The 26,678-nt window shown below is 48.1% G+C and overlaps 8 protein-coding genes across 8 annotated transcripts; 6 read left to right on the top strand and 2 right to left on the bottom strand.

Moving 5' to 3' along the window:
* Nucleotides 1–1,579: 1,579 nt before the first annotated feature.
* On the top strand, nt 1,580–2,239 carry PPTG_12771 (hypothetical protein; the record flags this gene model as incomplete). Its single annotated transcript, XM_008909976.1, has 4 exons — nt 1,580–1,702; nt 1,777–1,956; nt 2,069–2,129; nt 2,193–2,239. 4 exons carry the CDS (start codon nt 1,580–1,582, stop codon nt 2,237–2,239), a joined length of 411 nt encoding a protein of 136 aa, XP_008908224.1.
* Nucleotides 2,240–2,470: 231 nt separating this feature from the next.
* On the top strand, nt 2,471–2,921 carry PPTG_12770 (hypothetical protein; the record flags this gene model as incomplete). Its single annotated transcript, XM_008909975.1, has 2 exons — nt 2,471–2,644; nt 2,706–2,921. The coding sequence occupies 2 exons, from the start codon at nt 2,471–2,473 to the stop codon at nt 2,919–2,921; spliced, it is 390 nt and encodes a 129-aa protein (XP_008908223.1).
* A 981-nt stretch (nt 2,922–3,902) lies between these two features.
* Nucleotides 3,903–4,445, bottom strand: PPTG_12769 (hypothetical protein; the record flags this gene model as incomplete). The annotated part of the gene is made up of 1 exon (XM_008909974.1): nt 3,903–4,445. One exon carries the CDS (start codon nt 4,443–4,445, stop codon nt 3,903–3,905), a length of 543 nt encoding a protein of 180 aa, XP_008908222.1.
* Nucleotides 4,446–6,967: 2,522 nt separating this feature from the next.
* On the top strand, nt 6,968–7,480 carry PPTG_12768 (hypothetical protein; the record flags this gene model as incomplete). The annotated part of the gene is made up of 1 exon (XM_008909973.1): nt 6,968–7,480. One exon carries the CDS (start codon nt 6,968–6,970, stop codon nt 7,478–7,480), a length of 513 nt encoding a protein of 170 aa, XP_008908221.1.
* Nucleotides 7,481–7,609: 129 nt separating this feature from the next.
* Nucleotides 7,610–19,903, top strand: PPTG_12767 (hypothetical protein; the record flags this gene model as incomplete). The annotated part of the gene is made up of 1 exon (XM_008909972.1): nt 7,610–19,903. The coding sequence occupies one exon, from the start codon at nt 7,610–7,612 to the stop codon at nt 19,901–19,903; it is 12,294 nt and encodes a 4,097-aa protein (XP_008908220.1).
* Nucleotides 19,904–19,967: 64 nt separating this feature from the next.
* Nucleotides 19,968–20,770, bottom strand: PPTG_12766 (hypothetical protein; the record flags this gene model as incomplete). Its single annotated transcript, XM_008909971.1, has 2 exons — nt 19,968–20,081; nt 20,141–20,770. 2 exons carry the CDS (start codon nt 20,768–20,770, stop codon nt 19,968–19,970), a joined length of 744 nt encoding a protein of 247 aa, XP_008908219.1.
* A 406-nt stretch (nt 20,771–21,176) lies between these two features.
* PPTG_12765 (hypothetical protein) lies at nt 21,177–23,450 on the top strand (the record flags this gene model as incomplete). Its single annotated transcript, XM_008909970.1, has 1 exon — nt 21,177–23,450. The coding sequence occupies one exon, from the start codon at nt 21,177–21,179 to the stop codon at nt 23,448–23,450; it is 2,274 nt and encodes a 757-aa protein (XP_008908218.1).
* Nucleotides 23,451–24,283: 833 nt separating this feature from the next.
* Nucleotides 24,284–26,121, top strand: PPTG_12764 (hypothetical protein). Its single transcript, XM_008909969.1, has one exon. It carries the CDS (start codon nt 24,479–24,481, stop codon nt 26,024–26,026), a length of 1,548 nt encoding a protein of 515 aa, XP_008908217.1. The 5' UTR covers nt 24,284–24,478; the 3' UTR covers nt 26,027–26,121.
* The last annotated feature ends 557 nt before the right edge of the window (nt 26,122–26,678 follow it).

Genomic DNA, 26,678 nt, shown 5'->3' with positions numbered 1-26,678 from the left:
GTATGGCGGAAGACGAGGTTCGATGAGGTCATGCTAGATGATGGTTAGATCGAGCTGCTACGGAATAGGAGAATTGAAAATGAGATCTTGCACAGCTTGTTATAGCTATTTGTGAGCTCACTCAAAACTGGTGAGTTGAGTCACAGGAGTGCTATCTTGATTGGTAAACTTGGACTCGATTGCGTCATTTTCATCGACGCTATCTGGCAGAGTTTTTGAACAACACCAGTACCTAAACATTTTGTTCGTAAACGGAACTATTGTTGCTTTCGACATTTTAAGCTAAAGAAAACACAAAGTGGATTTAGAGCACCTATGAACAAGAATTATTGGATGACAGCGCTTTTTTTAACATAAGCAGTGAACGTTAGCTTGCTGGATATAGGCTATTTGAATGGAGTTTTCCGGTTAGGATTTCACTTAACTTACAGGATTAACTTGGGTAGAATTAGTAAACGTTGGCCACATCATTTACTATCAAATATGTGTACATTCCAGAAGCTAACCCATGCGGCCAGCAGCATACGACTCATTCAAAGGTTGTAATTGAGGATTTTTTTTTAGTTTTCCCGAATTAGCTTAATGGACCAAGTAAACTAAAAGTCATATATATACATATATGTAGATAGATAGATATATTTAGTGTAAATGGGTACGTTCGGCGCATTATACCGTAGACAATCTACTCCTGCAACAGATGTCCTGTTTTTTTTCCTGCATAATTGCAAGCACTTGTTTGATTCCATTCGCTTTTAGCATGCCTTTAGCTTGAAGTCAATTAGCGATTCACAATATTACACCCCGCTTCCAGACTATAACAGAATAAAACGGACTCTGCATGTGGAAATATTAGGGCAGCTGTACCTAGGGCCTGTAAAAGCATCTCTCCGATTCAACCTTCGTTGGAAAATCTCTTATGAATTCACATTGCGATGCAATCAAATATTTGGTTAGCTATTATTCTAACGTAGAAATGGATCTGGTTGCTGGCATTATCTAAATAGCGTCCATACCCCACCATCTTGTTTCCCCATTCCAACACGTCAATCCCAGTTTCACCAACTTACTCCGAACCGTCTACTCGCTATTGAGTAAAACCACCGTAGATAATATCCACCCCATATTATGGGTGATCCGATTTTCATTAAAAGTTAAAAGAAAATCCAATATGCTGTCACAAGGAATTATATATTGGAAAGCAATTTGACGGACTTGATGTGCTGAATACAATGCGCACTATATATATATATTCAAAAGACTTGCTCATCGTTGGTTTTGAAACAATATTAGTAATAGTATAAAAGCAACTTGGTGTTGTTGCTTCGAGTGCAGGTTCAGTACTTCTTCTGCAGTAAATAAGGCTGATACTTCTCGCCTTTGGGCGATTCTCTGGAAAAATGTACTTACACATTATTATTATTTCTTTATATTTATTTTTTTATTGCTCAAGATGAATTCACTACTATATAGTTTCTATATGTTGAGGAATATATTAGTCAAAAATAAAATAATTCAGTGATATAATCTAATTGACTAAATAATTAACAGGTGTTCTTTCTCGAGGTTGCCAGCAGAAGCAATGAAGGTGTTGGTGTGTGTGGTGATCGGAGACAGGAGCGTCTTCGTTATGGGAATTGATGAGCGCAAGAAAGTCGGAAACTTGAAGGATATGATCAAGGAGAAGAACAGCTATTCGCTACCTGTAAGGATCTCACCCTCTACCTTGCGAAGAAGGGCAGCAACAGGTTCAAGACGGACGACCCTGATGTGCTGCAGTTCAAAGAAGGCGTGGTTACTACGGCGATCAGTGATATGATGAAGAACCAAATGGATCCAAGTTATCGTGTTCGCAATACGGACGCGTACGCCCCTGATGAAGACGCTGCTGAAGATGGTGAAATCCATGTTCTGGTAAAAGTGCCAGAAGTTGCGGTTGGAACGACAGCATTGTGGCTGGTTCGTGGATCGATTGCGAATGCTCTCAGCACAAAGGAGTTCGTTGCATGCTCTACCGCCTCGCTGGAACATACCGTGGATTCTACGGTCTGCTCGTTGCACTGGTGACAAGAACATCGCGCTCTGGTATGATGAAGACAAGACCTTGTGCATCCACATTAAGTTCGAGGCAAGTAAGTATATCTCGTTGATGGGTTTGCAGTTAGGTTGTGTTGACTCGAGTGTTGCTGTTGTAGACGACAATGCTTTGCGATTCGAAATGCTCTTCGCGAAGAAAGATTGACAATTAATTTACCGCTCAATGGCCAAGTAGTTATGACAAGGGTTGATCGAGTTCCAGGGCTGTCGAATCTGTTACACCGCATTTTCTACGAGTACGAGTCACCACAATATACAATGTCATCAGTTTCAGCGAGCTCCTCAATCATCGACACAATGACTGACGGATTCAAGTACCAACGCATCGAAAGTGCAGTGGTTTAGATCAGTCGGAAAGGCCCAGAGCTGCCGTTTGATGTCCTACGAGCACCGCAAGAAACGTGATCCCTACAACAAATACGATGGTGACAAGAGTAATCGACTTGCACTGTTCCCTGAGACGCACAGCTGTGCTGAGCTGTGCGGTTCCTGTTTTATCATTTGCGTTGAATCGGTTTCACATCATCCCGTGATCAACAACAGGTATGAGGTAAGTGTCTTCACGTGTACACTGGCAGTTTAGACTACTCTGAATTATGTGCGACTTTTAGGTGAAGCTGATCGTTTGCGCTTTGGATGCTGAATACGATCGTCTGATCCTAATGCGTTTGATAGAAGGTGCGATTGTTTCAACTGACCTCCTAGAAATGAGAACATCCGTGCATGTGGAGAACCCGAATGTATTCCGCACGTGTATGGAGTGGAAGTACAAAGAGATCCAGAAGTCGTGGCAGGACTACTACAGCATGACTTCTGCTGTGGATTAGAGTTCTCATGTCAACATCTGCATCAAGTTCCGAGGTTCCAGAACTGCGTTCCGAACGGATTCCAAAACGATGTCGTACTTACTACAGTAGAGCTGTTGTGGTGCTTTTCTAGAGTGAATTGCAATTCTTTTTAGCGAATTGTGGATTCCAAATTTCCGGAACACATTTTAGTAACTATTATAGATGGGCTGTGGTTAAGTTGCCACACTCGGTGTGCTAGAAAGGGGCTATCCTACTTTTTGCTGCGCACAAACGCTCGGACTTGCCCCATCGAGCACGTTTGATTAATGCTAATACGCCGTTACAATATCATCATTCATGTGAAAAAATCTTCCGCATCTTTTTAGAGATTCTCCATTTATTTTCAAAGGGGAGAATACTAGCGTGCTGAAGGTGGCATCTTGAACTCAAACCCGGTAGTCAGGGATATTAGTACCTGATGCTTCTGTTTTCCTTCTAATCACAAGTACTATTTTTTCGATTGAGAATTTTGCAAGAAAACCACTACCGGTATTCTACATACAGTCAGTATTTGGAAAAAAATGGCAATTATTGCGGTTTCGATTTCTGTGGGGATCTCTAGAATATGCGGATGATCAGTGCAGTTATGGTTATAAGGTTTGAGCCAGGGTACTGTAGCTCGAAAAACAAGTTATCTAACAATTATTCCAGTTATCACTTCTGACGTACTGGTACCTATACCAGTATACTGGGATGTGCATCCCACCGAAATAATAGTGCTGGCACTAAAGCCTCCTATCCTAGAATAACCCCAACTAATATAGGGGCTACACGAAGGTGGAATAATTATTCCAATATTACAACGAGAGACGGATGTGACGATCCAAACGTTGTGTTTGGAGCGAACAAGGACAACAATATATATATTAAAAGACAGATCACTAAGCGTACAAGGCTCCTACCCGCTCGTTCTGGTAGAAACAACGCCATACAGCACACACTGGTGGTGTGAACTTTCATCTAGTCACCTCTGTTTCTCTTAAGACCAGAAAGTTTTTTCCGTGCTACGTATTTGATGTAGCTGTCGTACATTTCGTAGACAAACTTGTACTTCTTTCTTACGGCGGGATCGGTTGTGAGGACCTTGGTTAACGCCTTCGGTCTCAATCTTTTCTCACGCCAATGCTCGAAAACTTTCGTCTTCTGGGCGATGTTCCCGTTAAGGGCCTCATCAAGTGCGCTCTTATCCAACCAGCCAAAAAACGTCTTCCCATCCAGGAATTTGTCGGCCATTTTGGGGTCGAGAATTTTGTCGAGCTTTTCGACTTCGAATAAGTCGTCGATCTTCTTAGCGGTATCGAGGACGATGGGGCCCGAGTTAAGCCGTTCCTCGTTGTCCGTAGTTTCCGAATCGATGTGTCGACGTAAAAAGCGCTGACTCGTGGTGGTGGCCCCATCGACTGCTGTCAACTGGTTCAGGCTAGTTTCTGCCGCTGCCGGTAAAGCATTGCTGTGGACCAGAAGTGCGGCTGCAGTTGGAAGCAGGGTGTAGTAAAACCGCATTCTTGATCAAATGGACGTCTGCCACAGTCGCGCTGTGTCTTTGTTGGAGCGAGGCGGATTCCGTAATGAGTAAGCTTTACTCGAGACACGAACATAATTGTTAGCGGCAGCTCTTTACAGCACATGTATACGTACTGTACATGTACGCAATCGAATCCTTTGATTGAACAGCAACCGTCGATCCGTATGTTATCTTGTGATGAGACAAAGGGGAACTAGGATAATAAGTTTTTTTGCGGTTCATATACGGGGTTAGATCAGGGAGGGATGACCCACCGTGGGCAAACGTTGCAATACTCTCGCGTTGGCACTCGTCTGCGGACTCGGCCAGGCGCAGTGGCTGAAAAAAAAAATCGGGTTGCAGCGCTCGCTACGCTCGCTCGCTTCGACAACCCCGTTTAATCGGCGGACGTTTGCAGAGCGTGAATGGACTGAGTGAGGCTAGCGCTCGCATCCGCTCGTCCTCGAACTTCTGTTGCGAGCTAAGCTGGGGTGTGTCCGTGTCCTCTACCGTCACCAACAAGACATACGCGTACAAAACGCAATAGTCGGGAAGAAATGATATGTTTGAGCTCGCACAGGATCGTATGCTTCGACACCGGACACTTCGGCATCATTATTAGCACCGGTGGTGGATCTAATCTGGCAGTGCTGAATGTACCATGACGGCCGGCCTCATCCTGGGCTCCAACTAGATGAACACATGCGCGACCGCCACGAAGCATACGCAGGGGCTGTGAATAGTGGAGTTTTAGGTGATTGCTACAAGCTAGCCGCTGTAGGTACCGTCCATTTCATCCTAGGTATCTTTTATTATGTGAGCAAGTTTCTACTGATCTATTAAACATTTGAGGTGCAGTCCTTACGTGTACCCCCCGTGCCAATTCATGTTTGAATTAAGCACTCGCCGGACTCTTAAAAGGGGTATTTCGTTCTTTTCTACACAAAATACCCCATCGGCCCATGCCTGGGCATGTGGCTGCTCGAACAGAACTCACCATTGATTACGTACATAGTGACAACAACTCTTCCAAGTTTATGGTACGTTACTCGCAATACGTGTGACGTATTGTCCACGATATCGTAGTCGTAAGGGCTTTCCTGTCCATTCAAAATCATCCACTAGAATCATTTTTTTCTTATATCAAAAATGGAGCGCGAATAATTGTAGAAAATTGTCAGTGCTCTAATTTATTTCGGAGCTACATCAGTAATTTACAAACACCAAGAAAATGTAACCTTTTAATTTTTACGAAGTCGCAAAGTAGTCCGAAGAAGTGATGTGTCGTGCATTAAATGTTACTTCGCCTCTCCAGCGAAAATACCCCAATATAGGGCTACACGAAGGCTAGAATACTTTCTTGCAAACCTATGTTGTGCTCACCCGCAAGAGTGACGCCGGTATTTATTAACGCATCCCTGCGACTGCTTCGAAGCGAGCGTCTGCACACACATTCGACGAGCCGTCACCGTGGCTTTTCTTTTCAATACTAGAACAAAATAGAAAGTTAACATGGGTATTCCTTTACGATCAGGCGAAAAATCGACACTTTTCGGAGGTCGACAACGATTTGCAACTCTCATTATGATGCATATGCTTAAGCAGTTCTACATGCACATAGATGGATATATTCTAAGAATAGTGGTGGTATCTAGGGCCACGAAGCACTTGTAGTTTTCGAGTTAGGGCCAGTAAAAATAACGCTTTTCCGTACTTAATAGAGGTAAATTCGTACTTATACGCGTGAAATTGCTTCTTTCTGTTCCATTCTTGGCTATTGGCCAATAGAAATGGGCGAAATGCAACAGTCTGACGACATTGTGCTCACCTCCGAAATCCCGCCTGGTTGCGCAGGTTAAAAGGCGACCTTAATGAAGCCACGTTGATGCCTTTATCAGATGTTAATAGCTTTACGAGGCGAGATTTTCAATAGCGAACTTAAGTTTCTGAAATAACCAGAGGTTTTGAAACAACAATTGTCTGGAAAAAGGTCATTTCCCTTTGGGTCAAAAATATATTCCAGTGGAACAATCGATATTGCAGTGGAACTAAGTATTGGAGCATCCATCGGTAATTTATCCATCATTTATTTAGATTTCATTCAGATTGTCATTGTTTCATAGGTCGCGCTGTTCCAAAAACTGTTATTGAAGCTTTCGACAATGTCAAATTCTGAAGTATTTGAATTTTGCTAGTGGTTAACTCAAATACTTCAGAATTTGACATTGTCGAAAACTTCAATCCCCCTATAATTTTAATTAAAGTATTTTATGAAAAATGAATAAATAAACATGAAATATTGTCATTTTTAAACATGTGTTTTTTTAGAGAAAAAATTAAAACAAAAAGAGCTTTTCAATAGAAAGCATTATTGCTGCTTTGTTGGAGAAAAGTGATTTGCTTTACCGGTAGAAGTGAACTCGTATAAGTAGACACAATCTACTTGTTAAGTACCCACAAAACGATTCGGACTTGTTTAAGTATGTATAGTTTAATAAAAATTAAACCAGACACGTCAACCATGCTGATGACGCCGGACCTGCACGCCAAATGCGCGCATCTGCACGCGGAGCTGTCTCGACACTCGTTGGCATGGCCGTTTCTCGAGCCAGTGGACCCCGTGGCGCTCAACATCCCCACGTACTTTGACGTGATCTCTCAGCCCATGGACCTTGGCACCATGGGCGCCAAGCTCAATGCAGGCGAGTACAGCGACCCGACCGAATACCGCGCCGACCTGCTGCTCATGTTCGCCAACGCCATCGAATTCAACCAGGACGACGAGCGCGTGGACTCAGTAGCCAACATGGCGCGGCAATTCCAGAGCGTGGCGTTGGCCCAATGGGACCAGATCTTCTCCGAGGCAGCCACTGCCGACTGGGCGCTCAAATCTCAACACCAGGCTCAACAGCGCTTCATCCAACGTGCCAAAGAAGCACGAGTCATTAATAGATGGAAGAAAGACTCGTTTGTGGCCAGACTAAACCGTGACAAAGTGGACGAACGCTCTCGTCTCGCCTCCAGCGGCGAATAATGAACATATCTGCTCTAGGAAGGTCGATATTGTATTTTATTTTAGTGTAGACTGCCTGTCCGTTTTTTTTTTTCTTGTTGCAGGGTTTTCTTGCGGTTCATTTTTGAGAAGCAGCCGCGACTTGTCGTGATGCAGCGATCCAAGAGTCCAAGCAAGGCGAGACGGCCGAGTCATACACGGCCAGGGAATACCGTGTATGACTTGACGCTGGACGCGACGTTCGAGTTTGATGGCGGTTCAGGCTTTGGAGCCACGTTACCGTCGAATAAACCCATGCAGGCGGTGGAAGGAGCGCGAGCGGCAATGAAGTCGCCTATGGCTGGGAGCAGAGATGCCGGACACAAGTTTACGTTCACGACAGCGGAAGAATACACGTCACCCAAGAAGATCCCGGTGTTTCCCGGTACTCTACACAGTCCAGAGAAGAAGAGCAAACCACATCGAGCCAAACGCACAACACAGTCGCCGAAACGCACTCAAGTCACGTCTCCAGCGTCCAAACCCGCAGCTTCTACATGGGAAGGCAATGGCCGAGCCACCCGAGAGCCATCTCCTCGACGCTTTCTCCGTGCAACGCTCGCCAAGTCTTTCGGTGACGATGAAGAGGACAAAGCTGCCGCTAACCAGCGAGACCGAAGTCCGTCCATGTTTATTGGCCACCATGACCCAGCGACCGGAGCGTCCAGTGTAATGGTGGCCGACGCCGCTGCAGAAGCTGCTGCAGCGTCGGCGACTGCGTTCCTCAAGACTGGCGAAGACGCGATCGCGTTCTTTGCACGCAATGGCTCGGACAGTGAGATCAAGTTCGTGCATCTGAATCGAGCCGGGACTGGCCTGGCATTCCGGCCGTACGACCTTGTGGTGGTCGCTCAGGATGACGTGACTCCGAACGAACACTTCACCATGTCGTCCAGTGGACTTGTGCACGTCTGCGCTGGCAGTCCGTCCGAGTTTATCGCTCTGGCTGAATGGATGCGCCAATCGACGATGTTTAACGTGCTGACGTCGCTGCGGTTCTTCAAGCATTATCTAGTGAACAAGGCGTTCTCACTATGGGTCGCCAATGTGCGGTACAAGCTCTATTGTCGTCAGAGGAAGCGTTTGAGTGCGAAATTGTTCTTGGCGAAGGAAAGCTTCTGCGTGCCTCTGCTTCAAGTCAAGAAAGTGATGAGTACGGAGCTCATGGGCGTCGTTCTGCTGGATCTACGAGCTCAGAAGACGTACGAGAGCTCGGCGTTTGTCGAGTACCAGGGAACGAAACGAGCCGAGGGTTCCAAGCAGTTTGAACTGTGTATTGAGAAGCTGCAGTCAATTATCCAGCGCGTGTGCTCGGACGTGAAAAACCTGACCAAGACATCCACTTCGCAAGACGACTTCATGTCCGATATGGCGTTGAGTGCCATGGGAACAAGCCAGGAAAAGACCAAGTCCATTGTAGCAGTCAAAGCCGAGCAGCAGCAGAGACGCAGACTGTTTCGTCGAGCCGCCGAGGAGGCTGGAATGATTGCAGATTTCATACGACTGATCGACTGCATCGCTGTTGAAAGTCTCGTGATTCTAGCTATCCAGAGTTGCGCAAATTTTCTACATGAACTGAACAAAGTGCCACGCAAGACTGGGCTCTTCGAGACGACCATCTTCTTCGGAGAACAGTCGACTATTTTCTCTCCTACCAGCGAGCAGATCCAGCACATTGTGATAGCCATGACAGACGACATTGTGAGCACAGTTAACTCAGTCTCTCGTGTGTTGTATCTCCGACCATTTGCACCTTATGTCGGCAACGCAGTGGCTGATGCGCCACACGTAGGCTCAACGATCACGAGCAGTGTGGCGTTCGGGCAGATTCGCAAGGAATTGGTAGCCAAAATTGCAAGTGACTACGCGGAAGCTACGGAATATGTCAAGATCTTTGACAATGTGAGGCCGATCTACGAGTACGACAAGGTGTGGGATCTGGAAGAGTATTCACAACGTGCACACACGGTCACTACGCTCAAGGCAGATATGTTACAGATCAGTACGTGGGAAAAGGAGCTGGAGAAGATGCGAGCTGGCCAGACTATTGGTATCTTACACGTGGAAAGCCGCAAGCTGAAGCAGACTTTGATCCCGATGACTACAGCCAAGCTGGACGCTATGAAAGGGTTAGTGAAGGACTTGGCGCGTGCTCGATGTAAGACTCAGTTGGGCGAGTACAAGCAGCGCATTCAGTCATTACTACAGCGACCACAGCATTTGAAAGAGTTCGCTGGACATGTGGAGCGTGTACAGAATCTTAAGTCCAAGCAGAAGGCACTGGCGAAAAACACAAACGTGGTGGACGAGCTGTACCGCCTTCTGGGTACTTATGGAGTGCGTATTTCGTCGGAAGATATGGTGCAGTTAGATGATCTACGTAGTGTCCAGGAGAGCTATAAAGAGGAGACGGAAGCTGTCGATGCGTTCGTTGCAAGTCGAGTTGGGGAGATGACGCAGCAGCTGGACGCCAACATTCAGCGGCTTGATGAACAAGTGCTTCAGCTACACAATCAACTGCAAGGGGGCGTTTTCATTGACGCTAGCCACTTCGAAGACCCCTCTGCTGTAAAGACTGAGTTAGACAGTGTGAAGCAGCGTCTTACTCAACTGGATGAGCTCTCGAAGCAGTACACAGAGTACCAGTCGTTGTTCAACCTCACTCCGTTCAAGTATCTCAATCTACAGGCAACTCAAGAGTACTTTGGGACTGTGGAGTCGCTTTGGACGGCTGTGGACAAGTGGAACGAACTGTATCAAGCAGCTATGACAAGTCCGTTTGTTGAGGTGAATGCAGAGGAGCTCTCGAAAGATGTCGCGGTGGCCTTCAAGGACGCGTACGCTTTACACAAGAAGCTTAGCAACGACGTGACCGCTGTATTGAAAGACCGTACAGCAGAGTTCAAGCTCAAAATGCCTACCGTGCTCGAGTTAGGCAATCCGGCTATGAAAGATCGTCACTGGGAGAAGATCTTCAAGGCATTACGACAACCTTGGTATCCTGGCATCCTGTTCACACTGGAGAACCTGGTATCTTACGATGTATTGGACATGAAAGACCTGGTGGGTGAGATGTCGGCAGCAGCCTCGGGTGAGGCTCAGATTGAGGCATCGCTGCAGAAGATCAAGCATGGTTGGGACCAGATGGAGTTCACGTGCGTGAGCCACCGTGACCAGAATGACGTCTTCATCCTTGGAAGCCTGGAGGATATTCTGATGCTGCTTGAAGATAACCAGGTGGGTCTTCAGACGATGATGGGGTCGCGGTTCATCATGGGCGTGAAAGATGAAGTGGAGCGATGGAGCAAGCGCTTGTCGTTGCTATCAGATACGCTGGACGAGTGGATATCATGTCAGCGCAGCTGGATGTACTTGGAAACCATCTTCTGCGCTGAGGATATCCAGAAGCAGCTCCCTGTGGAGGCACAGAAGTTCGCTCTGGTCGACAAGAACTGGAGGACGACTATGCTTCGAACTAAGCACAGCCCAAGTGTCATTAGGTCGGTGGAGGGAGGTCCTGAGCTCTTAGACCAGTTCCGTATGTCCAACAGATTACTGGAAGAGATCCAGAAATCTCTCGAAGATTACCTTGAGACCAAACGCATGGCCTTCCCGCGGTTCTACTTCCTCTCAAACGACGAATTACTGGAGATCCTCTCGCAGACGCGTGATCCGCGTGCAGTGCAACCACATTTGGGCAAGTGTTTCGACGCCATGAAGAGTGTACGCTTCGATGACTCCCCTGGATCTGGCAGCAATGTAGTGAGCGCAATGGTAAGCGGTGAAGGCGAGTTGGTTGTATTCCCGAAGCAAGTGATAGCAAAAGGTCCAGTGGAAACGTGGCTTACAGAGGTGGAGAAGGCGATGCGTGCAAGTTTGTATGAAGACGGAGTGAAGGCGTTGACGAACTACCCGATAGAAGACGCTATCGACCGCAAAGACTGGCTCTTCGGGTACTCAGCACAGGTGATAATTCTTGTTGACCAAGTCTTCTGGACGAGAAATGTGACGGAGGCTATTGCACAAGTGGAAAGCGGTAACGATCCTCAGGCGGTCGGTGGCTTTCTACAGTTCAGCTTGAAGCAGATCGACGGGATGGTTCAACTCGTACGTGGATCATTGACGAAACTACAGCGTATTCTTATGGGCGCTATCATCACAATCGATGTGCACGCAAGAGATGTGGTGCGTTCATTAGCAGACAGCAACGTGTCATCCCTGAGCGACTTTGAATGGACTCGACAGCTGAGATACTATTGGGAAGACGATGTCAAGAACTTCGTGGCTCGACAGACCAACACTCGATTTATCTATGGCTACGAGTATCTTGGCAACTCACCACGACTTGTGATCACTCCTCTGACGGATATTTGCTACATGACGCTCACTGGTGCGTTGCACCTACGCCTCGGTGGTGCTCCTGCTGGTCCAGCAGGTACAGGGAAGACAGAAACCACCAAAGATCTGGCAAAGGCGCTGGCAGTGCAGTGTGTCGTTTTCAATTGTTCGGATGGTTTGGATTATAAAATTATGGGAAGATTCTTCTCTGGTCTCGCACAGGCTGGCGCATGGGCGTGCTTTGACGAGTTTAACCGTATTGACATCGAGGTGTTATCTGTGATTGCTCAGCAAGTTCTCTGTATTCAACAAGCTATTGTTGCTGACGTGGACGAGTTCGAATTCGAGGGCAATCTCATCAGACTTAATACTGGTTTTGGCGTCTTTATTACGATGAATCCTGGCTACGCTGGTCGTACAGAACTACCTGATAACTTGAAGGCGCTCTTCCGTCCTGTTGCGATGATGGTGCCGGATTATCGACTCATTGCTGAGATTGTGCTCTTCTCCGAGGGTTTTGCAAATGCCTTGCCACTCTCGCACAAGATGACGCAGCTTTACTCTTTATCTAGTGAACAATTGTCCAAACAAGACCATTACGACTTTGGAATGCGTGCAGTTAAGTCCGTGCTGGTTGCTGCTGGTCAGTTGAAGCGCAAGGAGCCAGAGATGCACGAGGATTTGCTTCTCATTCGAGCGATGCGAGACAGTAACGTGCCCAAGTTTTTGGAGCAGGATCTCCCGTTATTCCGAGGTATTATTGCAGATCTCTTTCCCGGTGTTGTGGTTCCATTTGTAGACTATGGATTGCTCCAGAAAGCCATCGAGCAACAGTTAGACTTACTACACTTGCAACAAGTGCCGTCATTTATCACGAAGGCCATCCAAGTGCACGAAACGCAGCTCGTACGTCACGGAATGATGCTGGTTGGTGAAGCTGGAAGTGGAAAAAGTACCAATTGCTACGTGCTATCGAGAGCGCTAACGCAACTCTATCAGGATGGAGTTGTTGATCGTGATGGGTTTTATAAAGAAGTCCAGCGGTTAATTCTCAACCCCAAGTCTATATCGGCAGGACAGCTATACGGTGAGTTCAATCTGCTCACTAATGAATGGACGGACGGTCTTGTACCGAAGTTAGTCCGACAGTGCGTACAGGAAGCTGCTGAGTCGGACAACCGTAACTGGGTGATCTTCGACGGTCCCGTTGACGCTGTTTGGATTGAGAACATGAATACTGTGCTGGACGACAACAAGACGCTGTGTTTGTCTAATAGTGAGCGTATCAAGCTACCACATACCTTGCATATGATGTTTGAAGTGCAGGATCTCCGTGTAGCTTCGCCCGCTACTGTGAGTCGTTGCGGTATGGTGTACATGGAGCAAGTTCACGTGGGTATGACCTCACTAGCGCGAACTTGGAAAGTCACAACACTGGAGCCGATCATGCCGACGTATCCCGAGTTGTGTGATATGTTGCTGCTCCTAATTGAGACTTATGTCCCCGTTGCAATCGCATTTGTGCGTGAACACTGTCGCGAGAAAGTTCCCAGCAACAACCACAATTTAATGCAGAGCTGTTTGAATCTATTGGCCTCTTGTTTGGCCAGCGGTGCACTCCAGAATACCGGCGCGAATAATTTAGCCGGTGTGATACGCATGTACTTCGTATTCGCTGTTACATGGTCTGTTGGAGCGAATATCGACGATGCATCGCGTCCCAAGTTCAATGACTTTTGTATGAGCCAGTTCCATTCATTGATCGACAGTAACCAGGACGGCGATCCGGTGTCTAATGTCTATGAAGTGGTAGTCGACGATACGACAGGTCAATGGGTCTCGTGGATCGACAAGACGCCAACGTTTACCTTCGTTCCTGGAGCTTCGTACTTCACGATGGTTGTGCCCACACAAGACACGACACGGTTCCGATATCTTCTTGAAAAACTCATGCTCGCAGACCATCACGTGCTCTACAGTGGAGAGACTGGCGTTGGAAAGTCGGTCATTGTTCAGTCATTCTTGGACGATATGGCCAAGACGGATAGTTGCATTGCGTACACAATAAGTTATTCAGCACAGACGAAGCTTCGCAATTTGAACGAAATGTTCGAGTTAAGGCTGGACAAGAAGCGTAAGAATCTGCTGGGACCGCCCGTGGGAAAGCGCATGTTGTTCTTTCTAGATGATCTAAACATGCCGGCACTCGAGATTTACGGCGCGCAACCTCCAAACGAGTTGCTGCGGCAAGTTATTGATCAAGGAGGATACTATGATACAGCGAAAATGTTCTTCAAAAACGTAAAAGACGTGGTCTTCGCTGCTGCTTGTGCTCCTCCTGGAGGTGGACGCAGTGAGGTGACACCGCGTTTAATACGCCATTTCCACATGGTTTGGATTCCTAATCTATCGGGTGAGGTTATGCAGCGTATCTTCTCGTCCATTTTGGGAGGCTTTCTTGGTGCTGAGTTACCAGCAATGGCTCACATGGCTGCACCTATCGTAAGCGCTTCCGTGCAGCTCTACCAACGCGTGGAACTGGAGATGTTACCTACGCCGTCCAAGTCCCATTATACGTTTAATCTTCGTGATCTTTCCAAGGTTTTCCAGGGTGTATTGATGGTGAAGAAGGAGAATGTACCAACGGAAGATGGACTGCTAACGCTTTGGTTGCATGAAGAAGCGCGGGTATTCCGTGATCGTCTAGTTGATGCAGAAGATCGCGCTTGGTTTAACTTGGCCTGCTCCCAACTGATCGAGGAGAAACTCAATGTATCATGGCCACCTTCACGCTTCGAGAACATTTTATATGGCGACTACTTAACACGTGAGAACCGCAGCTATCGACCTGTTGAAGATCTTGGACAACTGAACTCGCTGCTCTCGGAATATTTGGAAGAATACAACATCACATTCCCAAGCCAGATGCACTTGGTGTTCTTTAACGACGCGATGCACCACATTTCTCGGATCTGTCGTGTGCTACGCCAACCGCGTGGTAATGCTCTACTGGTCGGTGTTGGTGGCTCAGGACGGCAAAGTCTTACACGTTTGGCATCGTTCATGGCGGACTATAAATGCTTCTCGATTGAGATTACGCGAGGATACGGAGCTAATGAGTTCCATGAAGATCTCAAAAAGATCCTGATGACTGCAGGTGCTCAGAATCAACCTGTCGTCTTCCTGTTCTCTGACGCTCAGATCGTTAATGAATCATTTCTTGAAGACATTAACAATATTCTCAACACTGGTGAAGTACCGAATCTGTACGCGAGTGACGAAGTGGAGAAAATCGTGGGACTTGTTCGTCCATTGGCGCAACAAGTTGGTAAAGTTACTCGAGAGGACATCTTGCAGTATTACGTGACGCTTGTACGTGACAACTTGCACGTGGTATTGGCCTTTTCTCCTATCGGTGCAGGCTTCCGCAACCGATGTCGTATGTTCCCGTCGCTAGTTAACTGCTGCACCATTGACTGGTTCAATGCGTGGCCTGAAGATGCTCTTAACTCGGTAGCGAACCGCTTCTTTGCCACGAACGCTGAGGAGCTCGGAATCGAGGCCCATGTAGACACATTGTGTCGTATGGCAGTGACAATACACCGCAGTGTTGAGGAAGCCACACTTCGGTTTTACACCCAGCTAAAGCGACGTAACTACACCACGCCGACGAGTTACTTGGAGCTCATTCGACTCTATGTGGATATGTTGCGTACCCATCGCCAGCTTGTTCGTGCGAAGGAAGCGCGATACCGTGGTGGTCTACAAAAGCTGACAGAAACTGAAGAGGTTGTGGGCAATTTGAAGAGCTCACTTACAGAGCTACAGCCAGTGTTAGTGCAAGCTCAAAAGGACACGTCATTGCTGCTTGAACAAGTGGCGAGAGATCAAGCTGAAGCGGACAAGCAACAACAGTTAATTCAGGCTGATGTTGAGGCTGCTAACAAGATCGCGGACGAAGTGAAGGTGATCAAAGATGACTGTCAGAAGGATTTGGATGAAGCCATGCCTGCGTATTATGCGTCGATCAAGGCATTATCACAATTGAAGAAAGATGATATCACGGTGCTCAAGACATTTACGAACCCACCAAGACTAGTGGGTGTGACGATGAATGCTGTGTGTCTGCTGTTCGGTGCAAAACAGGAATGGAATGAGGCCAAGAAGTTACTGAACGATATGAAGTTCCTGGATAAGCTGAAGGAGTTCGATAAGGACAATATTCCCCCCAAGACCATCCGACAGCTGCAGAAATTCATCTCGGATGAAGAGTTTACGCCCGAGACGCTTAGTAGCATTTCCACCGCTGCTACGTCGCTTTGTATGTGGGTACGAGCGATGTACACGTACGATACAGTGGCCAAAAACATCGCTCCGAAGAAGGAGAACCTCAAGATCGCTGAACAGAGGCTAGAAGAGGAACAAAAGCAGCTCGATATCAAGCAAAGCGGGCTGAACGCAGTACTCAAGAAAGTCGCGGATTTGAAACGTACCCTTGAAGAAGCGCAGCAGAAGAAGATCGACTTGGAGATGCAGTCGCAGAAGACCCAGGCACAGCTCGTACGTGCTGAGCGGTTGATTGATTCACTTGGTGAGGAACAAGGTCGCTGGAAAGAATGTGCTGAGAATTTAGCAAAGGATATGATCAACCTGGTGGGCGATATGATCCTATCTGCTGGATGCATTGCGTACCTTGGACCGTTTACTTCTGAATACCGCCACGAGCTTCAGGCCAAGTGGGTCTCATTCTGTAAAGCTAGTAATTTACCAGTGGATGGTAATTTTTCCTTCCAGCGAGTACTAGCAGATCCTGTCGTGGTACGTGAGTGGAACATCATGGGGCTGCCAGCAGATACCTTTTCTATCGAGAACGGCCTGTTCACTACCATGGGACGGCGATGGCCGCTCATGATCGATCCACAGGGTCAAGCTAACAAATGGATCAAAAACATGTACAAAGCGTCAGGTTCGCTACAGATCATCAAACTGTCACAGAAGGATTTCTTGCGTACATTGGAGAACGCGATTCGATACGGCTCGCCCGTGATGCTTGAGAACGTGGAAGAAGATCTGGATCCGTCGCTCGAACCCGTGCTGCTTAAACAAGTTTTCAAGCGAGGTGGACAGAATCTTCTCCATCTAGGAGATAGTGATGTCCCGTACAGCGACAACTTCCGTTTCTACATTACCACAAAGCTGGCGAATCCGCACTACATGCCTGAGATCTGCATCAAGGTGACGATTATCAACTTCACGGTCACACTTACGGGACTCGAGGATCAGTTGTTGGTTGATGTCGTTCGAAGTGAGCGACCAGATCTTGAACAGAAGAAGAACGAGCTTACGGTGAACATCGCTGCGGACAAGAAACAGTTGAAAGAGATCGAGGATAAAATCTTGTACATGCTCGAGAATTCCAAGGGAAATATTCTAGACGATGAAGAGCTGATCGACACGCTGGCCCACAGTAAAGTGACGTCGTCGGCGATTAAAACTCGTATGGCAGAGGCTGAAACCACGTCCATGGAGATCGACCAGACACGCGAAGGGTATCGCTGCGTAGCTGTGCGTGGCTCCATCATTTACTTTGCCATCGCAAACCTGGCACTTGTGGATCCCATGTACCAATACTCGCTGCAATTCTACCAGAAGCTTTTCGTCATGCGGCTACAAAACTCGACCAAGTCGGAAGTGCTGGAGGAACGTCTGGAGATTCTCATGCAGGATATCACCATGTCCATGTTCGTGAATGTTTGTCGCGGGTTGTTCGAGAAAGACAAGATTATCTACGCGTTTATGATCGCCTCGAGCATCCTGTTGCATCGCGGTGCGATCTCTTCCAGCGAATGGAACTTCTATCTGGTCGGTGATAAGAGAAGCTCGGCCATCCAAGCCGCACAAGCTGAATCCTGTGAACTTACACGCCCTGCGTGGCTGTCTGATCGGGTGTGGAAAACTATCGTCGGGATGAAGGACATCTCGTCCGCGTTCACGGATCTGGCGTCGTCGGTTGGACAACACGCAGCAGACTGGAAATGCGCAATGGTGTTGGCCGACTTACCGCATGCGGAAATTCTACCGGCGCCCTGGGAATCAACACTCACCAACTTCCAGAAGTTGCTGGTGCTACGTGTCTTCAGAGAAGAGATGCTTGTATTCGGTACTCGCGAGTTCGTTGGACGTGAGCTGGGCAAGTTTTTCACGGAGTCTCCGCCATTCGACTTGGGTGGTTGCTATCGAGACTCAAAGCCAGAGACGCCATTGATCTTTGTGCTGTCTCCTGGCGCCGATATCAACGATTACCTCTTGGAACTCGCTAAGCAAGAAGGAAAGGACGGCTCCGGCCTGAAGATTATCTCGCTAGGTCAGGGCCAAGGACCAATTGCTGAAGCGCTCATGAAGCAAGCCAAGCAAACAGGCGACTGGGTGTGTCTACAGAACTGTCATTTGGCTGTTTCGTGGCTTGGTCGACTTGAGCAGATCCTGGAGCAATCAGCGACGGAAGAGATGCATGACGAGTTCCGGCTGTGGCTCACGAGTATGCCGAGTCCACGTTTCCCCGTGCCAATCCTGCAGAACGGGATCAAGATCACGAATGAGCCTCCAAAAGGAATCAAGGCGAATCTTGGACGTACGTTCCTCGATATGAAGGAGGTCGACTACGAAGGCTGCACGAAGCCGCGCGAGTTCAAAAAGTTGTTGTTCGCTCTGGCGTTCTACAACGCTGTGTGTCTTGAGCGCCGGAAGTTTGGCGCCGTTGGGTGGAATATTCCGTACGAGTGGATGAACAGTGACTTGAAGACAGGTATGCAGCAGGTGCGACTGTATCTCGAGGAACAGGAAGAGGTACCGTATCTGACACTGAACGTCATGGTGGCCGACATTTCGTACGGCGGGCGAATCACGGATCGCTGGGACAAGCGCACTAACTCCAGTATCATGCGGAAGCTCTTCTGTTCCGGCGTCATGGATGATTCGTATCGTTTCACGACTTCCGGGTTATACTATGCTCCGCCCGAAGGTTCACTGGCTAGCGTTCGTGAGTACGTGAGCTCGTTACCAACTGCCGACGCGCCGGACATCTTCGGTCTTCACGCCAATGCCGACATTACGTTCCAGCAAAAAGAAACTGGCCAACTGCTGGGCACAATCCTAAAGATGCTTGGTGGAGGTGGTGATAGTGGCGGCGGTGGTGCTGCACAGAGCAACGATAGTATCGTGATGGAGATGGTGGTGGCAATTCAGGAACGAATGCCCGAGCCATTTATGGAGAGCAATGCGCATCCATCGACGTTCGCAGAGGCTGCAGGCGGCAGTCGGAATTCGCTGGGTGTTTTCCTCTCGCAGGAGATGATCCGCTTCAACGTGCTGACTCAGGTGATGAAAACGACGCTGGAGATGCTCAAGCGTGCGATTAAGGGGCTCGTAGTCATGTCAGGTCCTCTTGAGAAGATGTACAATGGTTTTTTGATACAGCAAATTCCGAGTGAATGGGAGAACGCTGGCTACCCGTGCTTGAAGCCCTTAGCCTCTTGGATTGAAGACTTCTTCATGCGAATCAATCTCACAAACGACTGGCTGATAAAGGGTCCACCGCTTGCGTTCTGGCTGTCGGGTTTCTTCTTCCCTCAAGGCTTCATGACAGCTGTGAAGCAGTCGTTCTCGAGAGATAAGCAAATTGCTATCGATGCACTGGTTGTATCATGCGAGATTATGGCTCACGACAAAGAGCAGTATAAAGCTCCACCGCCATTTGGTGTGTACATCTTCGGGCTCTTCATGGAGGGCGCACGATATGACCGCAAGACCCGCATGATGGCCGAGTCCATCCCCAACGAGCTGTTCGACCGCATGCCTGTCATCTGGCTCAAGCCCATGCGACGAGAAGAGTACAAACCCACTGACGTGTACGAGTGTCCACTCTACAAAACGTCCATCCGCGCCGGCACATTATCCACCACAGGTCACTCCACCAACTTCGTCGTCGCACTCGACGTCCCGACAGACAAAAGCCCCGACCACTGGATTCGTCGCGGTTGTGCGATGCTGTGCATGCTAGACACATAGTAGAGAAGCCACATCATTAAATCTCACGTACCAATAGATAAAGACAGCATTCCATTCTCTCGCTCTAACGGCTTCTCTCCATTTGTCGCCTCTGCTTCCAGATCGTAATCTCTTGGTTCGCCTGCACACGCTCCTCCGCCGATAATGCATAATAACTCTTGCTAGTCTCGCGTTCCCACTAAACAGAACAAACATATCAGCACCCTCTAAAAAGTAATACCCCCACCTTCTCTTTACCTGCTTCACCTCCCGCACAGAATGTTGTGGAGGCTCGTACGTATGTGTGGTCTTAAACTTCTTGTTGTGTTTCTTCAGTAGCTCATGCAAGTCCTTCATCTCCTTCTCAGGTGGCGCCCTCTTCCAGCCCGAATTCAGGCTGTTCCCCAAGTCCCTGAGCGGCTTCCTGCTCTCCGAAGACGGAGCAGAGACCGTCTTGACCTTGACCTTGGTCTTTTGCAATTTAAAGGGCTCTTGGGTTGCCCGCATCTCCTTCAAACTCTTGAACTTGCTCCTTTTCTTCTGCTGAAGTTGCTTATTCCGGGTTGCTACGATCTCGCGCCAGTCCATTGGCTGCTGGTTCTCCTTGTTCAGGCTCCACCTGTGATCGCGTCTGGAGTTGCTCTTGGACTTGCCAGCGTCCTTAAGTTGCTGCTCCTTGTCCTGCAACTTCCGCACGGCGTCTGCCAACTCCTTCGCTAATTCCGCACTGGGTTTGCTGTGTTCAGGGTGGATCTGGTCGAACCAGGGATCGTGCGCGCCCGGGGGAAACGGTGACAACGGCGCAATGAGGTCCACGAACGTCTGCGGCGCGTCGAACTCGAAAAGCGGGTCGATAGCCGCCGACATGGAGCCACGAGGTCGCGCCATGAGTGCGGAAAGGGATCCACAGTGCGCGCGCAAATTGCACGTTTGAAATCAGGAGTGTGTGTAAACAGTGAATTCGGACTTAGTGGATATCAATCCTCTAAAAGAACATGGCTACATCATGAAAGTATCTTCAGAATTGCATTTCTGCTTGCAAATTACTGCCGATGATAAGAAAATAAGTACGACCGAGCTGATAGTTTGTTAAGTGAACGGCAGTGATACTCTTATATTTGTGTAGCGAGTGTGTCTTCTTTCATCATGCTGTCTTCTAGCTGCGAGTCATCTTTACTGATCTCGAGCGATTTTTGCGAAACTGTAATGGCTCCATCCCAGGACGCCTCCTGGAGACCACCGTAGTCTCCCATTTTTGGACTTTGTTAGGAGGAAGACTGCAAGCCTGAGGAATATGAGTAGGGGGCGTAAACACAAGGACGACGATGATCAGGATGGGGACTGGGCGACGGAGTACTACAAAGAGCAACATCTGGAACACCAAGGCTGGTCGGTACTTTTCAAGCCATCGGTCATTGGTGCCACCTTGGCTGTGGCCGGGCGAATCGTTATATGGCCACTTGCGCTGTTTATAGTGTTCTTGTCCACTGGATACCTCTCGAAGGCGACAGTTCTCAAGCCTGTCGAACAAAGTATCTTCGCATTCAGCGAGAATGATCTGACGATGGCTGCTGGATGTACTGGTTGCTTAGGTCCCGTTAAGATCTGCATGGTTAAGTACAGTTTGCTTGGACAAGATGCGATCATGAGTGCGACGACGTTCAAGGACTTCGCGGGCCGCAAAGCGGACGAGTCGCTGTATGATTTCAGCGTGTTAACCGAAGAAAACCTCGCAGTCGGAGCACGGTTGGATGCCAATGGAGCAACTTGTCAAAGTGGCGTCAACGAATTCGGAGCCATGACAGTAGCTGTTGCGAGCACTGCTAGAGATATCCTAGACCTCGTCTTGACAATGAATATTAGTATCGCGCCGCAAATGATGCGCGAGATCGAAATCGCAGTGGAAGGCAAAGCTCCGTGCGAGTCGGGGTGGAATATCCACGGTGTTTCACGGCTGTACATGTATCCAACGACCAAGGGGAGCGCCAACTTCGCAAGTATTCCAGCGATGGACGTAAATTTATGGCCCGACTACACTGAATGCCGTCCTGATGTGCCTATGAGTGATAATCTGGTAGGCTCCAAGTTGGCGCTCGCGACCGATGGTGAAGATCTCTTAGCTGTCGTACCCGACATATTAAAGCTGTTCCCTTACAACTTTGACAGTAGTCTACCCCCGGTTTCGCGGGTCGTCGCTGCAGGACCTACCAAATATGGCTTTCCTACTGTGCTACAAGGTCTTATGAGAGCATACTATGGAGGCTGCCGTGTACGCGCTGTCAATACTTCCGGCGTCTACGTGGAAGACACGTGTGGGATTTCAAAGCGGTGGCTCTCGTATGGACTCATGGTACACGCTCCAGACGACATTCCGTTCTGCACTACCGGCGACATTTGCATTCGTAACTTGTACAACTCACTGTGGGAGTGGCGGCCGTACGTTTTCCCGGAAAGACCAGAACGTCTCGCCATGTTCCTCAATACTTTCCGAAGTCGGTACGCTGACAAGGTCGCCTTAAGCGTGCTACCAGGAGTTGTCGTGATGCAAATGCTCCTTATGGGTGTCATCAGTCTCTACCAAGTGATGTCGCACAAGCGATCAGTTCTTCTAACGCAGGTGTGGGCCTATCGCTGCCAGAATGGTCGCATGCAAGTGGTCTACCTGGCACAAGTCACGTACCACATCATTTACAACTCGGATCTGTACATGATCGGGCTTGGAACGGGCACATTAACTACTGAATCTGTGGTGAACTTGACATGCTCCATCTTCGCATTCTCCTACGCTTTCGTGAACTTGGCTAAGGCGCGTTCCGGGGATCAGCAATTGGATCGCCACTTCCGTCTCACGTGGGAAACGATGCAGATTGTCATCACGTCTGGTGTGGCTGTGTTTCTACTGTCTCTACAATCGTCACCGCTAGAGTTCCTCATCTCGATGAACAGTGAACTACTACGAAAGACCTCGACCAGAGGCGCCAAATACTGCGGTTTAAACGACGCATGTCTAGTCTTCAAGATGAACTTGATCATCTTCATTGTCATTTTTTCTATCGGTCTTGGTCTTGTGGCTGCGATAACGTCATTCGTCATTAAGCGTTCAAGTCCAAGGGTGAAAAGTGTAGTGCGCTCGGCTAGACTTTCTCGCATCGGACAAAGCAGCAGCAACGTATTGAGCAAGGCTGGTGGGTCCACACTAAAGCAAGGAGAGCATGACCAACTCACCTCGTTCGAGAGAAATTGTCTGGGCTCGAAGTTCAACAAACTCTTCCGCGATTGCGATGATATGGCATACGTCATGTACAAGGGCAAGCGTTGCACGACGGTCGAAGCGCTGCTACTCACGGGTTATCTATACTACGGCGACCATATCTACCAGGCGTCCTCTGTCATGATGTTGCTAGTAGCACGTCTATTACCTCGAAAGATGCTTCGTACCTTTAACGTGCTGCTTCTACGATGGTACTTGGACAAACGAACAGGAATTCTCAGTGAGGTCGTTTCGTGCACATGGTATGCTGCTAGCAAGGAGAACCACAAGCTGGCGGGTGCTACACCGGTGGCGTGATGCGGTTATTTCACTTGTGGCAACTCAAAATATTAATACACACGCCACCAAAATCCACCGCTCTAACGTATCATACAAGATCGTGTTCGACCCCACGAGACTCCCAAAGTTTGACAGAAGGAATAACAAAAGAGGTGGTCTTGCTCGCTCAAACTAATGTACACGAGAAGCCCCGGAATTCCTTAACGATCATTGACATTAAATCGGCATTACTGTTAAAGTACAAATTTTGGAAGAGTAATGCCGATTAGATGACTATCATTACCAAGACGAAAAGCAACTTGACTGAAATCGCAGCTCATATTGCGTTTGTTGACATTCTAATACAATCGGATTTTACCCAATAGTAGAATATGAGCGATTTGGCCGAGGGGGTATTTCAGGTGGTGGCCTGGCGTTTCTAACTTACACATGCCTCTATACTTCTCTGTTAGCCTTCAAATGACAAAGATCCTCTCCCTTTTATCTCCTGAGTTCTACACTAGAGCTCGCGTCGTCAAAAAGTGTTATCAAGGTCGGCCTCGCATCAGGAGCCTTGGTGTCCTCATGTCCTCGTCTTCGCCTCTGCCTCCTACCCATGTTGAAAATGCCGAGTTTGCACATCATAACGCGATACAAACTAATCAATGGAGCTCGAGGAAAGATAATATCCCCCATCCAAGAGTTCGGAAGCCGGAAGGGGGGGGGGACTACTAGGGGATACCAGGCCGGACTTCTAATCCGTGCCACCGTACACATAGCGGTCACACATACATCAATTGCAGGCATTTACCGTTCTAGACCTGAGTACGGGTGAACAAGAATATCGTCCTGGCTCAGAGCGGTTGATGTTTGCAAAACTTGAGCAATTGAAATATTGACATGAACTATATAGTCAATCACGGAGTCGACCTTCAAGTATAAGGAAGCCTGCTTAGTTAAATGGTGAAACTCTAATCATCCTTAATTTGACCAGCTCCAATCGACCATCACTTCACAATTCAGTCACCAGCCACCAGAGCGAAAAGCTGTGTCGGTAAATCTCGTCTATGCTATTCTACTTAAACGTATTGTTGGTTGCTATCGTTTTGTTAGCATGCGTCGACAGCGCCTCTGACAATGCGGCCTCGACAGCCACAAAGTGTTTTCCCGTTGCTAACAAAAGCTTTCTTCCCACAAGGAGGTTCTTGAGAGCCTACGCTACAGTACACAAGGACAGTGAAGAGAGAGTTAATGTTGGAAACTTCGCTCTCCAGGAAGGTGTGTCGAAGCTCGCCGAGTCCGCTCGCCTGAAGAAATTCTTGCTTAAGAAAAAGACTGGCGTCGAAGTTCTGAATAGCTTAAAAATTGGAGATGACATCGCGGCTGCCTTGGAAAGCTCGAGGCTGGGGACTTTGACTAAATACATTGCGAAGTTCAACAAGAAAAACCCGGACAAGACAATCTCATTGATTGAAACTCTCACAACGCGCTACGGAGGTAGTGCTGTGGAGAAAGCGCTAGCGTCTGTGGAAAGAAGTACGGATTCGTCACCGAAGGTGGTGGATCTTGTAAAGCAGCTTCGATCTGAGCAACTCACTTTCTGGCTACACAGCGATAACTCCGTCGATGATGTTTTCAAGCTACTCAATAGCGCATACGCCGGCCCTGAATTCTTTGCTAGTCCACTGTTTCGAATACTGGATGACTACATCGCCAAATTTAACAGCGAGAAGCAAGGTCAGGAGACTTTGATCAAGACGTTGACGAGGGGTTTTCGTGGCGAAAGCAACTTCGTATGGTTATTAGCAGGTGCGAAACAACAAACACACGACCTCCGCATAGTGAATAAGGCCCAGGAACTGGAGGAGGGGCTGATCAGGCAGTGGAGACACGAAAAAGTCGAACCTGTAGCAATCATGAAGGTACTAAAGCTGGACAACGGTGCGGAGAATGCACTTAGGAGTGAAAACCTGGAAATGTTCGACAAGTACATCACTCTGCTTAGCAAGAACAGCCAGCACAATGAAGTGACATTGCTTGGAATTCTCACGTCGAAGTACGGGGAAGCTAATGTGGCAAAGGCGATCGCACCTGCGCTAAGGCGTGAAAAAGCGAATACGGAACTTATCGCGGCAAGACTGCAGCAGCAACAGTTGAAAGGATGGCTGGAAAATGGCATGTCTCCGGACGATGTTTTCAAGCTACTGTGGTTGTATAATGGCAAAAGACTCGTTATTGCACAGCAATGGGACATGCTGGACACGCTGGACGAGTTCATCATGTTATACAACCGCTACAACCGTGCCAAACCATCAGACCAGACTTCTTTAGTACGCGTACTAGCGAATAGTTACGGCGAAAGTAAGTTGGCAAAGCTGCTTGTGACAAGATTGGAAGCTCCGCTATTTATGAGCAAAGCTGCAAAGCTGCAGAAGGCGCAGTTTAGGGAATGGATGGACGAAGGATTAGAGCCAGCTAGCATCCTCAGCAAGATATTCAAGGTGACTGAGGCCGATGCTTCTAACACGCAGAAATTAGTGGCAAGTCATTTCAAGCGCTTCTACGACACGAAAAATGCCGCACAGCCGACGTTTACGGATCCGAGACGTTCTTAGTATAATATATTTGATTGGATCCAGCAGAAGGAACTTGTGAATTAACGGTAGTAAGGTTGAATTTCCCAAGTATAATACACTCTGCATCTTGTGCGATCCATCAAATAAGCTAGGCTTGTTGCTCAATCTACACTTAAAACAGCTTTCGGATCGTAGCTACTATAATAACTATGTGCAGCTTTAGATCGGAAGGATTGATAAGCGTTTTGGACGGTTTTCCTCTGTAACTACGCTATGTGAGTCTGTGTGAATTTTTCAACCAAACACGCGGTGTGTCTTTTTATCTCGCGGTAAACGGTCACCAACTCTACATACTGTCAGGTATTAGCTTCTGGGAGAGTGGATTCGCACACTGCGTTTTCTCGCTCTATCTACTTCCTGACATTCTCTTGGAGCTTAAAGTGCTTATTCGAACCGTAAAGTTGTGTGAGACGTCCGGCGGCTTTCACTATCGTACTTCGAAGCACATATTTCGTATCTTGCCACGAACCTTTGTGCAACTTTGTTGGCTTTGGTCTTTAGTTTTGCTATAGAGCGTCTTAATAGTTACAGGTAAAATTATGCTCTCCTCACTTGAAACATCAAACGCTAAGCTACCAGCACTGCTTCCATCTCTTTGCCGCCGAACGTGACTGTGGTAGCGAGAAGGAAG

The sequence above is a fragment of the Phytophthora parasitica genome, assembly GCF_000247585.1.
Source record: "Phytophthora parasitica INRA-310 unplaced genomic scaffold supercont2.35, whole genome shotgun sequence".
Classification (NCBI taxonomy): domain Eukaryota; phylum Oomycota; class Peronosporomycetes; order Peronosporales; family Peronosporaceae; genus Phytophthora; species Phytophthora nicotianae.
Note: the sequence above shows the minus strand (reverse complement) of the source record. Positions and strands in the feature narration are given on the sequence as shown.